Genomic DNA, 18,659 nt, shown 5'->3' with positions numbered 1-18,659 from the left:
TGTCAGACACTTTTATTGAGTTAAAAAACCTGGCCATCTCCAACTCTAAGAGGGGTTTACCTTCCTCAAACTAAAGACTAAAGGATCTGTCAGAATGTCCGTAAACTTGAAAACCACTGTCCTGAGTCAAAACCCTACTTCTGTCCCTTACACTGCAACTAAAAAGTATTAACCAAAAGTAAAGTTCCTCACCAGGAGAATTACTCTCTTCTCCTGGTGTCTTAAAAGAAAGTCTCTTCAGCGCTCAAATCGATACAAGGGGAATGACTCCCTTCCCCTGGTCTTGGTTTATACACAGTTCCAGGTGTGGCCAGCAGGAAATGTTCAAGCTGGGTCCAGGGGGAATGACTCCCTTCCCCAGGATTAGTATCAACACGGTTCCCGTTGAGGTCAGGGGGAATGGATCCCTTCCCCTGTCGTCTTGGGTAACTTTCACAACAGTCTCATGCTCTTATTAGCCCATAGGTGGTCTTTTTTTACCCCTGTTTGGAGCGTTCCTCCCTCAGATATTCACCTTGTACTTATTTGGGTCCCATGCCCTGTTCACTCCCCCTTTCTTGTCAGGCCCACTTGGTTCACTCTCCTTCCAAGTACTGCCATGAGGAGGATGACTTGTATGATGAGATACATGAATTTGGTTTGGATCCCAGACCCTGGTTTCTATTCTTCTGCTATTAGGCCCACTTGGCTTACTCTCCTGGCAATTACTGCCACAATTAAGATGACTCGTATTAATATAAACTTCGCCTTGGTTCGGGTCCCAGTCCCTTGGTTCTCTTCCCTTCTCACTAGACCCACTTGGATGATCCTCTTCCCAAGTACTGCCATGAGGAAGATATGAGAAAGATAGTTTGTTTTGTTATTCCCATGTGGTTTAACGCTCTCCCGCACCTCCAAGCCCCTACCGGTCCCCGTGACGTGCCTGTTACCTTCTTTAGCTACGGGACTCTTGGCCGGTTCTTCCTGGGTGCTTGCATCTTCTCGCCGGGCTGCATGGTTGTCTCTGGCTTCTGCTACTCTCGCTCCGCATACCTTCTTCCCGGTCTCCTTCACCGATGGTGTAGGTGCCGTTACAGGCATGCTAGGTCCACATCTCATAGGTCGCGCCACCGACTTCCGGGCTCCAGTCCCGTCCTTAGCAAGCTCCGCAGTACCAGGCTAAGGACTTGGCCCCTTGCCTTAGGGAGCTGACTTCTCTCAGCTTTCCCACCACATCCTCTGCATCTCCTTTGAACTTCCTGGGCTGGACTGTCGTTCGTGCTGGTATGCTGTTCCCCTTCTCGAAGTCCATTGTTATTTCTTTTATGTGTTTCTCAGGACGATACCCCTGCGGAAGTCTATACCTTTTCTGTATGTTCTGTGGCATTCTTTATGGCTCCTGGGGGGCACCTCTGGCCTTGCTGGTAATCTTCATGAGTGGGTGATCTTTTTCGTGCCAGTACTTCAGTTAGTTATACTATCTGTATTGTTAGCAATCTTCTTAGTCTCAGTAGAAGTAACCGGTATAATGTTACAATAACAAATAGAAGTGCTATCAAGGGGGTGTTGGTGAAAAGGTGGTAACTGGCTTGAGAGGGTTAGGTTCGGGGTATCGTGCCGACTTTACCCAGGTGGTCGTCCTTATCCCCAGGAGGTGAGCCCTCACCGTGATGTCCTCCCACATTAAACTACCCCTATGGGGAATATTGGGTAGCAGCCTCACCTCCCAATATGGGGACACATTGAATCGTCGTATTTCTCAAAAAGAAATGTTCTCCATACATCCCTTCTCACACACTTTGCTTATTCACCCAAGCACGGCGTGTGTACTTCATGTCCAACTAGCCTAAAGAGCCATATTAAAGCATGAGGACCACAAAGCAGATGGTGGAATGGCCGAAGGTCAAGAGGCAAAACAAGAACTTTTTTTTTAAAGATCTTAAGAGAATTGAGGATAATCAAAATGGTGAGTTTCAGATCAAGAGTATTAAAGAAAGCTATGAGCCTGCTGAGGAAGCAGGAGCCAGAGACCAGGAAGGAGTATGAAAAGTCTTTTTAGGGCACAATGCTTTTTCCCAGAAGTACCTCCTCTCACCAGTGGTGAGAGTATCACATCCTGACAAAACTCCAAGCAAACAGCTGAAGAAATGCATGCTGGTAAGATTGTGTCATAGGTAATACCCTAAGCAAGTTGGGGGAAGAAATGCTTTTTTTGTACAAGTATGATCAAAGGTAGTACCCCAAGCAAGTGAGAGAGGAAGTGTTACTGCTACAAAAATTGTCCAACAAGCGTGCAGTGCACTACATCACTAGAATTGGCAAGTTGCAAGCAAAACTATAACCCTGGGATTTCAAGAAGAGAGCAGGGTACTGTAATCCTAAAACTGAGCTTTGAGCCAAGAGGTGAACAGTGCTATAGTCTCAGACTGCTCTATACCAGTGATTTCTGAATAGGCCAGTGTTTCAAGCTTGGATACTTTTACTTCTTTTTCCCTTAGTTGTCTATCTTGGTTGCTTTAGTAATAGTTTGGGTGTAAATCCTGTGGCGCTGCCCCGGGACGCGCACACGGCGGCGTGACGTTGCACGCCGCCGCGTGCTGTATAAATCAACGGGGCGTTCCCGGCCGCGACAGAGCGACCGGGAAGCCCGAACTGTAAGGACGTGTGTCGAGTGGGGTCCTTACAGGGTGGGGGTTTACGGGACTGCATGGGGGCCAGGACACACGCCCAACAGTGGCGACGGGTGGATGTGGATGCCCGGGCCCGGCGGTGAAAGAATTCCGTAATTTTTCTTCCCTGAAACGGAACGCACGGACATTTCGTTTCATGCCGTGGCTGCGGATCGCACACGCGGCTGGCGGCCATTTTGTCAGCAGGGCCGTGGAACTTCACCAAGCTCCGGTTTGGATGGTGAAGGTGATCCAGGTCTAATTTTTGGACATACTGCTTGCAGGCAGTCAACCCTGCACGCCCATGCCTGATTTTTGGATTTTCCTCCAGATTTGGGCCTCCTACGTCGAGTGAAAGCAAGGAGAAGGGCTAAAATGGCTGGGCCTGCTTAGCCCAGTTCTTTTCTTCGCTTAATTTTTGGAACTCCTACACCCCTGGGTGTTTGCTGCAGTGAGGGGGCACAGTGCTTCTTCACCCCCTTCATCATAAGGCTGCTGTGGCCTCTTCTTCGCCCTCTTCATCATCAGGGTGGATTACTGCAGTGGTGGATCCTCAAGTTGGCAGGTTTTCTTCTGCTTCTTCAGTTCTGGTGGCAGTCTTAGGAGTGCTGAGGACAAGATTACACCATCCCCTCCCCAGGTTGGACTGTTACTTTGCCTGTGTGGGGTGTCCAAACTGTGAGGTGGTGGTGGGTGATTGAGTTGCGGCCCCCAGATTCCAAAGTGGGGGTGCCTATGCGCTCAAGCCCATGAGTGACTCTGGCGATCAAGGCGGTGGGACCCCTGCAGCCGCACAGCTTCCCCAGGACGGTGGTCAGGCGGCAGCTCAACAGCAGATCTTTCAGGCTCCGGTGCTTCCAGTGCAACACCCAGTGGCGGCTCCACAGCTACCTCCTGAAGTCCAAGTAGGTGGTCAAGCTCCTGTGCCTCAGGGGCCACCGGTGGTACAGCCTGTTGCTCAGCAAGGACTTCCTATCATGGCCCAAGCACGTGCCCATGCAGCCCTCCAGCCCATCCCCGAATTTGACGCATCGGGCCCACCTTCCAGCATGGGGCCCAGGTGGAGGAGGTGGGTTGGGCGCCTCGATATGTACTTCAGGGCCGGCCAGGTAACGGATGATGACAGCAGGGTGGCAACTATGCTGTTCTCCGCGGGGCCGTCGGTCCAGGAGATTTTTGAGTCGCTTCCTGCAGGGGATGGCTCTTATGACGCGGCTAAGGCGGCACTCCTGGCCCATTTTCTGCCCCTTGCCAATGTGGACTATGAAAGATTTGTCATGCTATCGGCCAAGCAAAAAGGAGGATGAAAACACGGGACACCTTCTATGGTCGCCTATGTCGCCTCTCCCTGGGTTGTGCGTGGGGAGATGCGGAGGACATGATGCGCACGATGCTAATTCAGGCATGCTCCTCGGGCAAACTCAGGAGGCAGGTCCTGAGAGAGCCGGGTATCACTCTACCCCGCATCCTGGAACTAGGCCGGTGCCATGAGGTAGCGGAGGCTCGGGCAACCAAGATGGAGGCTGGATCCCGCTCAATAAAGTCGGAGGAGGTGTGTGCCATGTGGCGTGGTGGCAGAGGAGTGAGAAGGCCTGGTGTGGGACCCCGTGACAGAGCAGGGAGAGCGGGGGAATCATGCCAGAAGTGCGGGTACGACCTCCCCCACCCGATGGAGTGTCCGGCGGCTGGAAGGACATGTGGTAGGTGCGGCCTGCCTGACCATTTTTCGAGGTGTGTAAGGCAGCCCTGCCCATGATGGTGCCGAGAGGCCCGGCTCGGACATGGGTCCCGTGCCAAAACCGCCCACCAAATGTGGCCCAGGTGGACCAGGGCGGGGAGGAGGACGAGACCGAGGAGGAAGAGGAAGAAAACATTTTCTTTGTTTCCAGTGTGGAGATCCTGAGGGGGAAGAACAGGAGGCAACCAAGGTGTGTGGTGGAGGTCAATCACTCGCCGGTTCTGGTGGACACGGGAGCCTCGGTCAATGTGATGGCCGGGGGCACTATGATGCCCTCGACTCGCCCCCAAAGCTACTCACGCCAAGAGCCCGCATATTTGCGTTTGGAGGATTGGAACCAATACCGCTGGACGGTGCCTTCGTGGCGAAGGTGGAGCATGAGGGCTCGCAGATCAAAGCCCGGTTCTATGTGACGCCCGTAAGCAACAACACTCTGCTGAGCTGTGCCGCCGCCGAGGCTCTTGGAATTGTCAGTTTCGCACACTCAGTATACCTCGAGGACATCAATGATCTGCTCGACAAGTATGCCGCCCTCTTCAATGGCATTGGAAGGATGACCGGTGAACCGGTAAGGTTGCACATCGATGACTCTGTGCAGCCCATCGCCCTGAAACACCGCAGGGTACCGTTTCATCTAAGGGAGCAGGTTGATAAGGAGCTGGACAACCTGGTGAATCCCGACATCATCGAGAAGGTGGAGGGCCCGACCCCCTGGGTGTCCCCGATTGTTGTGGCTAGGAAGCCCAAACAACCTGACTCTGTCCGGATCTGTGTAGATATGAGACTGCCCAACAAGGCCATCAGGAGGGAGCGGCATCTCACCCCCACTATCGATGACATTATTGCAGAAGTACAAGAGGCTCAGTTCTTTTCCAAACTAGACCTCCGAGCAGGCTATCATCAGGTCGTCCTCCATCCTGAGTCCAGGTATATCACCACATTCACCACTCACCGAGGACTATACCGGTATAAGAGGCTGAGCTTCGGGGTGTCATCGGCTGCAGAGGTCTTTCAGAATATTATTCGGGGCGCCCTCACAGATCTGGAGGGTGTCCTAAACATCAGCGATGACATTCTGGTGTTTGCAAAGACCGAGGTGGACCATCTGAGAAAGCTGGGGAAGACCTTTGAGAGACTGCAATCGCTAGGCCTCACCCTTCACAGGGACAAATGCGCGTTCCTGCGCCCTTCCATCGAATTCTTCGGTTTTGTCTTCAAGGAGGGGGGGCGGGTGTCGCCGGACCAGAGGAAAGTCCAAGATATTAAGAAGACACAGCCCCCCGAGTCGGTGGCTGACGTGAGGAGCTTCCTCGGCATGGTAACCTACTGTGGGCGTTTCATCCAAAATCTCGCCTCTAGGTCTGAACCACTCAGGTCTCTGACGTAGAAGGAGTCAGCCTGGCACTGGGGCCCGCTCGAGCAAGTGGCCTTTGAGGACATCAAGAGTGCCCTGACAGCTGAGGACACCATGGCGTTCTTCGACCCGGCACTGACATCCGAGATCGTTGTGGACGCCAGTCCATTTGGCCTGGGCGCCGTGCTGACCCAGGAGGACCGGGACGGGAGTATCCAGCCAGTGGCCTACGCCAGCAAAGCGCTCTCCGAAACTGAAAAAAGATACTCGCAGATCGAGCGTGAGGTGCTGGCGGTCCTCTGGGGCTGCAGACACGTTCGGCTCTATGTCTTGGGGCGTCCAGTGACGGTGGTGACAGACCACAAGCCCCTGCTTCCCATTCTGGCAGGGTCATCCTCGAAACCACCGGCCAGAATCGAGAGGTGGATGCTTGCTCTTCTCGAGTTGGGGTCACCCTGGTGTATTGGCCGGGGGCCAATAATGCGGCAGACTATCTCTCCAGACATCCGGGAGTGCGTGGGGGAGACGAGTATGACACCTGTGCGGAGGAGGCCGATGATCACGTCCGACTGGTGTTGGAGGCGGCCACGCCGAACGCAATGCCTCTGTCAGAACTGGAGGCGGCAGCTGCCGAGGACGAGTGCTTCCGGATCCTAAAGCACTCCATGCAGCAGGGCTCCTGGAAGTCTGTCTGGAAGCTTTAGCGGGGCGGACCCAGGAGGCCAAGACAGGACTTGAGCAACTATGGAAGGTCAAGGAGGAATTGCCCTTCTCAGCGTCGGGCCTGCTGCTCCGAAGTGACCGGATAATGGTCCCCCAGTCCAAAGTAAAGGATGTGATCACCTTGGCCCACCATGGACACCAGGGCGCCGCAAAGACCAAGGCCAGGCTGCGGCTGAAGGTCTGGTTCCCCGAGCTTGAGCGGAGAGTCGATGACTTTGTGGCGGCCTGTGTATGGTGCCAGGCGGCATCTCCTCTGCAGCGAGAGCCGGCCATCGAAGCAATGCCCTGAGGCACACGACCCTGGGAGGTCATCCATGCAGACTTCGGGTCAACGTCCATAGGAACCCATTTCCTTGTAATCGTCGACAAATATTCACGGTATCCAGAGGTGGAGTTCGTCGAATCGGTGGCCTTCGAACACGTGGTCGTGGCCGTGGTAAAAGTGTTCGCGGCCCATGGGTTCCCCCACACCTTGTGCTCAGACAATGGGTCGCCGTTCCAGAGTGAGCGGTTCTCAGAACTCATGGAGAGCTGCGGGGTCCAGCATAGGAAGGTGTCCCCGTTGTGGCCAAGGGCAAATGGAGATGCTGAGAGACTGATGCGGACGCTCAATAAGACCTTCAGGATCGCCCAGGGACAAGGACAGCCACTCCAACGAGCCCTATACCAGTTCCTGCGGGTGTACCGCACCACCCCACATGCATCCATGGGGGTGGCTCCGGCTGAGGCCCTGTTCAAGCGCTGCCCCAGGGGCCTACTACCCGAGGTCGGGGAGAAGGAGCCCGGGGTGATTGACAATCAACAGGTCGATGTAGACCGGCGGGTGAGGATTGAACAGGAGAACCTGCAAAGGGGTCTCCAACACCAGTGGCTCGAGCCGGGGGACGAAGTCCTCATCCGTAATCGACACCCCCATGGAAAGCTCTCGCTCCCCTATGAGCCGGAGCCCTTGGACGTTGTGGCTGTGAAGGGTTCCATGGTGACGGCCTCTGACGGAAGATCTGCCGTCACCCGGAATGTCAGCTTCTTTAAGAAACTGGGTGATCCAAGAACTGAACCGCCACGGGAGCCGGACTTAATGGAGGTACCGGAAGACGGAGGAGTTTCCCCCAGCACACCTGGGTCCCCTATCCGGGGGATGTCGGCAGAAGGACTTCCCGTGCCGGAGGTAAGCGGGAGGTACTCCCAGAGGGCTGGGCGAGGGAAACCCACTTACCTCAGTGAATACGTGCTTGGACAGCTGGTTGGTCAACCTGAGTGAGGGGATCCGGGTGGCTGCCATTAAAGGGGTTTTGGGCAAGTGTGGCGTGAAATGTAACAGTTAATTGTTTTAGTGGTTTGCGGTGTATATTAAAAACATTTGTGTGTCCTCCCGAAAATGGAGGAGTGTGGCGCTGCCCCGGGACAGGACGCGCACGCGGCGGCGTGCCGTTGCACGCCGCTGCGTGCTGTATAAATAAACGGGGCGTTCCCGGCCGCGATAGAGTGACCGGGAAGCCCGAACTGTAAGGACGTGTGTCGAGTGTGGTCCTTACAGGGTGGGGGCTTACGGGACCGCATGGGGGCCAGGACACACCCCCAACAAATCCCAAGGAGAAAGGACACAAAGGGGAGAACTCCTGCCTCTAGAATTCATGTAACACCCTGAGTTATATACGCATCCTGACACTTAGACCATATAGACATTCTTTAATCCACTCTATTGTATGAAAAAATATTAGGCGTTGAACTTTACTTGGTATTGTCAAAAATGTCTCAAATCTGAGTAATAGTTGTGCCGGTCAGTGTCTGTGTTGGCTTGCTGTGACAGGGATTTTGATTAATACCTTCATTTCCCAATTCTGAAAATGTCCCCGTCAGTGCTGAAAGCACCTGTAATTGTAAAAGGAGTTAAGGTTCGAAGTTTGAAGTCTGACGGTCATTTCTAACCTATCCATAAGTGTATCATAATATTACTTTTCAAGCTTTTGGAATTTCAGTGGCGGTCAATTTTGAACAAATTTATGTTATCGCCTTTACTACAAGTTCTTCTTTGATGGGTGTTTGGGGACTGGTAGCCAACGCAGGGTGGAACTGGCCGATGTAATGTGTTCAATTCTCTTGAGGTGATGAGTACACTGCCTCTGGACTCCCTGTATTCTCTGAAGGGGTATGGGCAGGTGACCAAGATAGACGCAATTGCCATAATGCAGTCTGGATGAGATGAGGACATTCACAGCAGTTACTTTGTGCCCTAACAAGATATAATTTAGGAATAAGCCAGAGATGATTACCAAATTAATCAGTGGGTTTAAGTGATGGATCGACTACAAGTGAGATCCGGGGTTTTCAATTCACGGGAGGGCCAATAGGGTAAGACCAAGAGAAGTCGGAAAGATCATAGGAAACCAGTTTTGGGGCTATGGGTAGAAATGAGAACCTCGGTTTTATCACTGTTCGGTTTGATCCATATGTTGTGAATATCTGACATTCAGTGTCGGAGACGGAATATGCATATGCTGTGTGGGCATCAAACTGGACTTCCTGGTTAGAAGTAAGAATTTTAACAAGGTTAATGTTTGGAAGCTATTACGCATTAGGTGTTTCACTAAAATAAATTTGAGTTCATTTAAATGAATGTCTATAATTACCTACACTGGGTTACAATTGGCCTCATTCCAAGTTTGGCGGTAACCCGCAAGTACTTCCGGCGGGTTGCCGCCAAACTTTAACACTGTTTCGGCCGCCTGAGATCCCGGTGCCACCGGGACATTACAATTCCCAACGGCCCGGGATATCCGGCAGCGGATTCGGGAAGTCCCCGTTCCAGTGGAGTGCCATAGGACTCCATGGGAATGGGTTCACAGAAGCACCAGCAGCGTTGCTAACGGTGCCGGTGCTTCCGTGACAACTCTGCTTTCCGGGGCCGTTCCGCCCAGCAGTTCGGAAATGCCGGGCGCACAGGCCCAGCAGACTCGTAATGAGGCTCAATGTCCTTAACCATAAAGATGTTGGCCTGGGGTGTTGCTCATTTTGAAGAAAATCAGTACCCTTTGGTTGTGAGTCCTGGAACACATTGTTTTGTAGTTGTCTGTGGCACCTTTTCTACTGTGGGAGGTGCCAACGGTGTAGACTGCACATATTCAGAATGGCACTAGGCCTAATGTAGGGCACGCGTATGCCAAGATGAAATATCCTAGAAAAATATAAATGAACATGGTCAGTCTTTCATGAACTGAACCAAGGAAACATTCCTTCCAAATCTATGGAGCAATGAGTCTACCTCTGAGTTGTGTGTGGTCTGTTACAAGAAATGGGTCTACTTTGTTTTAATTTGGGTTGTGAACGTTATCATGCTAAACAGATTTGTGAATTGAAGTGTGTGAAGAAAATGAGATAGATAATGGCTATTCCATGCAAGTATATTTTTATTTATTTATTTATTTATTTATTTGTAACGCGCCGAAGCTCGCAAGCATCAGGGCGTGACAAGGACACAAGGACGAAGAAGAACGGGACAACACATAGAGAGCATAGAGAGGGAGGAAGCAAGTATAGAAAATTAGTTGTAAAAGAATGCCATTGTGATTGGTCAAATAAGGGCATTATGTGCCTATAATCGTGCCCCGGATTTACACGGGTAATAATGCTTGAGCACATAACCTGAACTGATGGGCTGCATTTGTGAGTAATATTTGAAGCAAGGTAATGCGTTTTTTAACAGTAACCAGTTTTTGGGAGCTGTCTGCTGTTTAATACATTGTGTGATTTGCTACAAGCACTTTGATTAGGAGCTCTTGTGTCTCAAAATGACCTTATTTAATATAGAAATAAATTGATCAACCTATTACACCCACTCTTGATTTTCCTTGGTTAGTGCAACATTAAGTATATTTTTACTGTCTTTCTCAAGATCTAAAGTCGACCAGATCCAGGATATTGTCACTGGAAATCCAACGGTAATTAAGATGGTGGTCAGCTTTAACCGAGGAGCGCGAGGACAGAACAACCTTCGTCAGCTGTTGGCTCCAGTTGTGAAAGAAATAATTGATGACAAATCACTCATCATTAACACAAACCCTGTAGAGGTTTACAAGTCATGGGTGAACCAACTGGAAATGTCCACAGGAGAAGCAAGGTCAGTTGTGAAGATTTGTCATTATGTCAGTATAAAGGCAGAGTGGAAGTGGGCTGGGTGTTTCCAAAGAGGAATACTACTGGGATTGCACAAGGTGGACTAAAATGAGGTTGTTAAAATGAGAATATTAATTGGGTTGTTTAACTGGTAGGCTACTGAAATTCTAAAATTGGCACCATGCTTGGTTTGTACAAACTTTGCGGAAACTGGGATTGTAAAATGAACTAACCTGGGTTTGCCATGCTGATAGTATGGTGAGAATATACCAGTATTTTGCAAACTGGGAATCTATTGGAAATGCATCATTGGGGTTATAATAGGTTGGAGCAAACTGGGTGCATGCAGAAATTGTTCAACTAGAGGCATTCTGGGATTTTCAACCTCTGATTACACTGTGATTGTACAGAAAGGAATAGGCTGGCATTTTGCCACTGAAACCATACTCCGGTTTTATTTACTTGGAATATATAAAGGGGTTGACAAGTTCAAACTATACAGAGAACATAATATTGGGAATATACTAGGTTGTGAAAGTTAGGATTTTACTGGATTTGGCAACCTCGGAATATACTGATTTTGTGCACACTTGGAGTATAGAGGAATTGTTCAAGTTGGCAGTCCACTGGGGTTGTAAAACTAGAAAATGTACTAGGTTTGTAAAATGGGGATAATACTTGAATTGATCATCTTAAACAGTGTCTGTCAGACCGAGAATACACACTACTGGGATGGTCAAACTAGAAATATATTAACTTTTTGGAAACTGAACATATTCTGGAATTGCCTCATTTAGGAATTTACTGGTGGTGTCCACATGGGGTTTCTATTGGAGTGTCACAATTGGAATACACTGGTATGTCCACAAACTGTAAATCTGTTGAGTTTGTCAAACTGGAACTATAATGGCATTGTGCAAAATTGGTTGTATAATTGTATTGTGAGTACTTGAAATGTATTCGCTGTATACAGGGATCCTGAGACAAATAGTTGCAAAGGTGGCCTGAATGGTTCCAGGGGGCTGTGCTGCAGCACACATGATGCAATGGCCACCCCACTTACATATATCAGTATCTGACACATATATGGCACTAGCAAAACAAAAGAGTTGATGGCTGGAAGGTTTAGAATAAATCTTGACCTCTGGCATTGCTCTGGGCAACCCTCCAGACCATCGTTCTTCGCCTGCCAAGCCATTACAAAAGGGGAAAAACCATATGCAAATCAGGCTTGGTCCCACCCCCAAAGGGGTAGTCCAGCCCGAACTGCTAGGTCACATCCCTTTTGCACGAGACCACAAGCATCCCCAGACATGTTTCAGCCTTGTTGGGCGTCATCAGTGAGGAGTAGCTTGGGTCTCTAGGCCCAGCAGGCAAGGGACCCACGTCTGGGCATACCCTTCCCACTCGGGGTGACAATAGCAAAACAAAAGAGTTGGTGGCTGGAAGGTTTAGAATAAATCTTGACCTCTGGCATTGCTCTGGGCAACCCTCCAGACCATCGTTCTTCGCCTGCCAAGCCATTACAAAAGGGGAAAAACCATATGCAAATCAGGCTTGGTCCCACCCCCAAAGGGGTAGTCCAGCCCGAACTGCTAGGTCACATCCCTTTTGCACGAGACCACAAGCATCCCCAGACATGTTTCAGCCTTGTTGGGCGTCATCAGTGAGGAGTAGCTTGGGTCTCTAGGCCCAGCAGGCAAGGGACCCACGTCTGGGCATACCCTTCCCACTCGGGGTGACAATAGCAAAACAAAAGAGTTGATGGCTGGAAGGTTTATATGGCACACCTGGTATCCATGTGGCTGCCGGGAGTGCATTTCTCCATGATGGGACCTTAAAGGCAATGGTCGAAGTGCACGAAAAGAAGTAGTGGAACTATGTTGCCTGCTGTTCTGCCCCGCTCCCCACAAACCCCATCCCTGCACACCCTCCCAGACACAATCCAAAACCCCAAACACACCTGCTATTTATGGGAATGTGCATTGCAGTGCACTGAAGTCCAAGCTTCAACTTCTTCCTACACTTTAATTTTAAAACTAAAACATTCCAGAACCGTTTCTTTTTAAAATAAAAGTAGAGGAACAGTGAAACTTAAAAACAAAAAGTATGGACGCACTGCTCCCGACCGCTCCCGCCCACTTCGACCCCTACTTAAAGGGCCTGTCGTTATGAAATGTGTAGTAAATGAAACCTTTCTATCCCTGTCTCAGGAGTGGTAATGTAAGTGGAGGAGCAGCAGTTCATTCCACTGCTGTTCCACATTTAAAGAAATGCATAATGTACTAGTGCATTTAATCACTTGTGTCAACAAATGTTTTGTGAATAGGCCTCTTACTGTGTCTTGTGTCCCTGGGGACACCCCGGCTAGTCAGAGCTCTGAGCTTAATGGGGGATCCTCCCCTCCCCCCGACTCTCAGCTTAGCTAAGAGTAAGTTCTAGGGCTCTGCTTATGCGACAGGTGTGAAGGCATCATGAAGTAGACACAGACAACTGAATATGATTTTGGATATAAACTTTTATTAACTAAAAGGAGGAGGTTGGGAAAAAGGCCTATCTTGCCCTATGCTAAGTTGGGATTTCCCTACCTGAATAAAACAGTCTGTATCAGGAAGTCCAGAGCAAATGTCTCTGTATATCCAAAACCTATACTTGCCCTCACATCTAATTGTATACGATGTGTATGGATGTCGGCATCAAAATGAGAAGTGTTCAAATAAACATTCAGTGCTTTGTCCAGCTCCTGAATTGAAAGAGGGTTTCCCTTCCCCAAGGTTCAAACAGTTCACTTTAGGACAGAGGGGTTCCCATCCCCAAGCTTCCAGCTCTGTCAATGTTCTGAAATAATACAGTTCCTTGGGACACTTCCCAGCTCTTCGGGTCTCTTTACTTTTCACCAGCTTCGAAAGTTCAGTTCTCAATTTCAATTCACCCAGGTTTTTTCCTTTATTCCATTACCAAGTGGCTTTTCCGTAGGTGGATGTATTCAGTCTCGCGGCAGTTGTTGGACCACAGGATCCACTCATTACAGGTCACACAACCGACACACCTTATATCTGCTTCATAAATATTTTGCCACCATCTCAGCTTCACAATAAGCAGGGCTTTAAGTGGGCCGGGGCCTGCCGGGGCTGGGCCCCGGCAGGCTCCGAAATTTCGTTTTGAGGCGGGGCCCTGCCGGGGCCCACTAATCTCCCCCGGCAGCCCCGGCCACTACACGAAAAGGCATTTTTTTCTACAGCCTGAAGCTCTCGCTCGTGTGCGAGAGCTTCAGGCTTCAGAAAAAAAATGCCTTTCAGCTATAATGGTGGCGCCGCACCTGCGAGGCATCCCTTTAATCAAGGGATGCACGTGGGCCGGCGCCATCATTATGGAGAAACGTGAGGCCGCTGGAAGCAGAGGCCTTGCTTTCTAAATACTGAAGCTCCCGCGGATTCGCGGGAGTTTCAGTCTTTAGGAAAAAGGCCTCTGCTTCCAGTGGCCTCACCCTGTCAGCCTTAATGGTGACGCTGCCCCTCCCCAGCTGGCGAGGGGCAGCAACACCATTAAGGCTGAATAGGCGAGGCGCTGTCCCCTGCCAGGCAAGCCTATTCAAAATAAATGCCGAGATCAGCACCCTCTCCCCCATAGGGCAGAGGGTGCTAATCTCTACAAAAGGCTGCCTGGCAGGGGTGCCAGTAGCCCATTGAGCCGGGGCTCGTCAAGGGGGCGTGGCCTAACGGCCCATCAAGACCCCGATGTTAGGCCACGCCCCCTCGATGGGCCCCGGCTTGATTTGTAGTGCCACTTAAGGCACTGACAATAAGGCTTGACTTGTTCTCCTTCCAAGTGCCCTTAAAGCTTTATTCTTACCGCTTTTATCACCATTCACTTGTTAAAAATATTCCACTTGCAATAACCAACACAGGCTTCTCAGTACACTCTCCTGCTAGGAACCTCAGTTTAAAGTTCTTTTGCACCAGTTATCATAAGCTTCCCAGTACACCCTTCTGCTAGGAAACGTATTCACTGTTTCATGCCTTCTGCTCAAAACCTCCGACACCCTTTTTCCAGGTTTGTTTTGCATACAGGATTTCTGCTTTCAACCATTCATGTATTTCAATAATGCGCAATAATATCCGCTTAACTCTTGGCAATGCAGGAAATAAAACTCCAAAGGTAGAGGAACATACCACACACAGTAGGTCAAGATTCTCTTGTACATAAGAGGGACTTTTTTTTATGAAGTTATAGCACATTTATTTTTCACTTCTGAGCATGGATCATAAGAAAAGCCTGGATGTATGAGTTAGAGCCCAGCCAGTCTTCACCCTACAGCAGCATAGTGTAATTACGACTGCAGAATCCCAAAGCTGCTGGCCGCCTTGGTTGGAATATTTTATGGCATGTATTTTAGCCGTCCCTCTTTGCCATCTGTGCATGCTTTTGGCCCACCAGTGCCTTTCCTGCTCTGTCCCCATGTGGCTGCAGCCCCTTGAAATGTTGTATGTGTTTGGGCCACCATATGGGCCAACCTGGTGCAAAATGAGGAGCGTGAAAGGCAAGACAACTGTCCATGCAAGCTGCCAGGAGTGCGCTCTACAAGATGAGAAGCAAAAATTCCCTCCACGCCTCCTCAAATATTGTATTTGTTCTTTTATTTTATTTGTATTCCAATGCTCACTGTGCATAAAAATGCTATGCCGTACAATAAATCAGACCATGGTAACAAAGAAAAATGGGGCAGTAAGTTTAGGAGGGGGTATCAAGGACAGAAGATGAGCTTTTAAGCGGGAACAAAATATTAGAAGGGAAGGAGATGCACGAGTATCGGGGGGAGAGTGCTCTGGGTTTTGGGGGCAAGGAGAGAAAAAGAACTAAAGTGTTGAGAGCAAAAGGACCTTGAGAGGGTAGAAGATGAGACAGGAGATGCAAGATAAAGAGGGAGAGGCAAGTCGATGGTGGTAGCACTTAGACTATACAGAGGAAGTGAAAAAGGAGGCGAGAGGCAAAGGGGAGGAGAAAGAAGGAACTAAGAGATGACCTGAAGGAGGATCAAGATGGACGCAGAAAGAGTAGACGAGTAGCGAAGTTAAATACAGAACGAAGAGGAGGAGGAGTAAGGTGGGAAATACGAAGACCAAAGAGTAAGGCAGAACAGTACTCAAGTTGGGCAAAAATGGAGGAAGTGATGAGTTCAGCAGCGTGGAAAGAGAGGAAAGGGTGAATGTTGCATATAGTAAAGAGAAAAAAAGTGCCCGGTGTTGGCAGTCAAGGATATATGTGAGGAAAACGAAAGCGAAGGGTCAAAAGTGACCCTAAGTTTGCGGGCAAAAGCCGAAAAAGGTAAGAGAGTGGGGGAAAGAAATACCAGAAGGCGGCTGAGGAGGGGTGGGAGAGGCGGGAGGAAAGTAGAGGATCTCTATTTTCGAAGTGCTGAGATGACAGTGGACATGCGTCCAGGATTGGACAGTAGAAAGGCTGTAGCACCCAAGCGAAGTTGGGCATCCAGGAAGGGTGCCTCTTCCCCCTTTTGATATTGAAAATGGACTGAAGTGCTTGGCTGTTTGACTGAACGTGACGTCTCTCTATATTGCATCTGCTTTCCTATTGGTTACTGGTGTAAGCATGCCTTCTAATCCCAACTCAAGCCCCTGTTTGTTTGCAGCAAATTGCCGTATGACGTGACCATGGAACAAGCCCTGTCGCACCCTGAAGTAAGGAACCGCCTGGAGTCCTCCATCCAGAGTCTGCGAACCGTCACCGATAAGGTGCTGATGTCCATCTTCTCATCTCTCGACATGATCCCGTGAGTGCTGCACTGATAATGCCTTCTTGCCTTAATACTGGGGGGATCTGTGGGGGGCGCGGGGGTCTGTCATAGTAAGCATGAAGCGTGTGGAATCCCGTGCGTGTCTAGAAATGTCACGAGGATGAGCAGAAAGCAGCTTCTCATGACTTCCTCTCCATTGGGCAGTCCAAACTATAGTTATGGTTGGCGATTAGAATAATGTTCAAATTGGAAACCAGGACAAAAGAATCATGTAGATGTATTATTATCGGATCTATGCGATTGCTGCGAATAAAAAATCCTCCATATGAAAACGTCGATTTTTACTTTATTTTTTATTTCCGTGCTATTATATGCAGGGGAGACCCCCCTTTGACCCTCCCATACTCCCCTCACATTATGTATTACCCTAACCCACTCACGCACATATAATTGTGGCAGTGAACACGTCGACATTTTCGTCTGCAGGAATATGGTCCAGCAAGTGAGATCCCTGTGAAGCAGTCTATGATGTCATTTGGAACCCTGGGGTGAAGTGCACCCCATAGTTGCCCTTTTGCAATGTGTGCCCCTGTTTCTTTTCCATCCCTTGCCTTTGCGTGGAGGAGTGGGAGGGGTGCGTGTGGGTAGCATGCAAACATTGATATTCCATCTTCGCCACCACGCGCCCAATACTCAAAAAAATACCTGCCCGCTTGCGCCCCTCACTCCAGTTTACAAACTACGACTACCGCGCAGCAAAGCTGTATCGCATTCATTCCCCCGCCCACCCCATTTTCTTCTACTGCGTCATCCCCTCGCTTCTGGCATGGGTCGTGGGGGGGTGGGGGGTGGGTGGCAGAGCCGAGTGCAGCCTGTTGCCTGAAGGCGAAGAGACGCAAGCCTCGCCGCTCATGCCTCCCACATCAACTTAGAAGGACGTAATGCCTCTCCAGGGGAGGCAGAGAAAATGCAATATATCCTCAATGCAGCAGTCTGGCACTGGAACATGCTAAGCGTTTTACACGGCTGTGACGCAATAGTAGCAGGATACAGCAGTCAAATAAAATCGTTGTCCTAATGTCATATACAGCAAGATGTTTAAACCTTCATGCGAAAGATAAGGGTTAGATACGTTCACCAACTAACTACACATTAGATTGTGTTCTTGACTATATGTTTGCTACATTTCAGCGTATGTATGTCTTGATGTTTTCATCTGAGTTTTTTGCGAATTTGTAAAGCAATAGTAGATAGAAAGTCGCTAGAGAACTGATAACAGAAGTCGCTAGAGAACTGATAACAGGACATGTGTTTGGGTCGACAAATTGAAAGTGGCTGCGTAAGTGTAGGACCTTCAAATTTTACAAGCTTCCAGCAGAGGGCACTGTTTCGTTGTCATATACATAAATCTCACGTAAACCCGACTGCTCTGTATTAATTTGACAAAATATTATTGGAAGTATTTTGTTGTTGAGGCACGGCGGCGCCCTGGCGCTATGGGATAATTGAGCGCTAGAAGTCAATCTGCTCCAAATATCGTAGATTAGCTCATGGAGCCTGTTGGCCAATTAGAATGTTTTCTGAATGCAGTCAATAAACACCGACTGTGACTGTATTTCAAGCATTTTGACTTGAGATGCAGACAGGGAAACAGAAAGCCGTTTCCTGCATTCAAGAAAAATGCACTGCAATTTCTCAGCAAGATGTCTTAGAACAGGACATCCCAGTTTGAAAGCTAGAACCAGGAACAATGCGTTTTCTACTTCCCCATCATTACTCCGAAACGGTTACATGTAATTTTAACCAACAAAACGAAGAATGCATTTGTAACTAATCCAAAACAACGAATATATATATATATATATATATATATATATACACATTTTTTTAAGGTTTTGGGGGTTCACCCCAAACCCTCCCCGTTTCCCCTTGTTTGAACCCCCTCCCCGCCAGATTTAACCCCTTACCGCACCCGCACATTATATATATAATTTTAAATGTGATATGTTTTCGTTGTTTTTCAGTTAGTTAAAATTCCACTCTTGGTTTTCAATTCGTTATGACTGCATACCCTCCGAAACCTATACTACTATTATCACTATCGGGTAATCGCCTTAAACATTGTAAGAGCGAGTAGCTCTCCCGATTAGTGTTCAGGCGCGTTACCGCTTATGCCAGCGAGTACCCACATGCATGCACACATGCAGGCATACACGTGGCCAGTGCCACCCCCACCCACAGCAAATACAGAACAGCAGGGGGCTCAGTTCTGTTGTTCGGCTCCCGAATAACTGTGTTTGCGGATTCTTTAATAAGGGCTATTTACATGAC

The 18,659-nt window shown here is 49.2% G+C and overlaps 1 protein-coding gene across 2 annotated transcripts in view; it reads left to right on the top strand.

The window, feature by feature from the left end:
* IQGAP2 (IQ motif containing GTPase activating protein 2) overlaps window positions 1–18,659 on the top strand; it is a 1,674,846-nt gene that overhangs the window by 1,197,325 nt on the left and 458,862 nt on the right. For both annotated transcript variants that reach the window (XM_069627448.1, XM_069627449.1), the window contains 2 exons: window positions 10,356–10,580; window positions 16,224–16,364. In XM_069627448.1, the coding sequence (XP_069483549.1) occupies window positions 10,356–10,580; window positions 16,224–16,364 (366 nt within the window). The remainder of the gene's footprint in view (window positions 1–10,355; window positions 10,581–16,223; window positions 16,365–18,659) is intronic.

Source organism: Ambystoma mexicanum, chromosome 6p (assembly GCF_040938575.1).
Source record: "Ambystoma mexicanum isolate Mex_15411 chromosome 6p, UKY_AmexF1_1, whole genome shotgun sequence".
Lineage (NCBI taxonomy): Eukaryota > Metazoa > Chordata > Amphibia > Caudata > Ambystomatidae > Ambystoma > Ambystoma mexicanum.
This window is presented reverse-complemented; position numbering and strand designations above follow the sequence as displayed.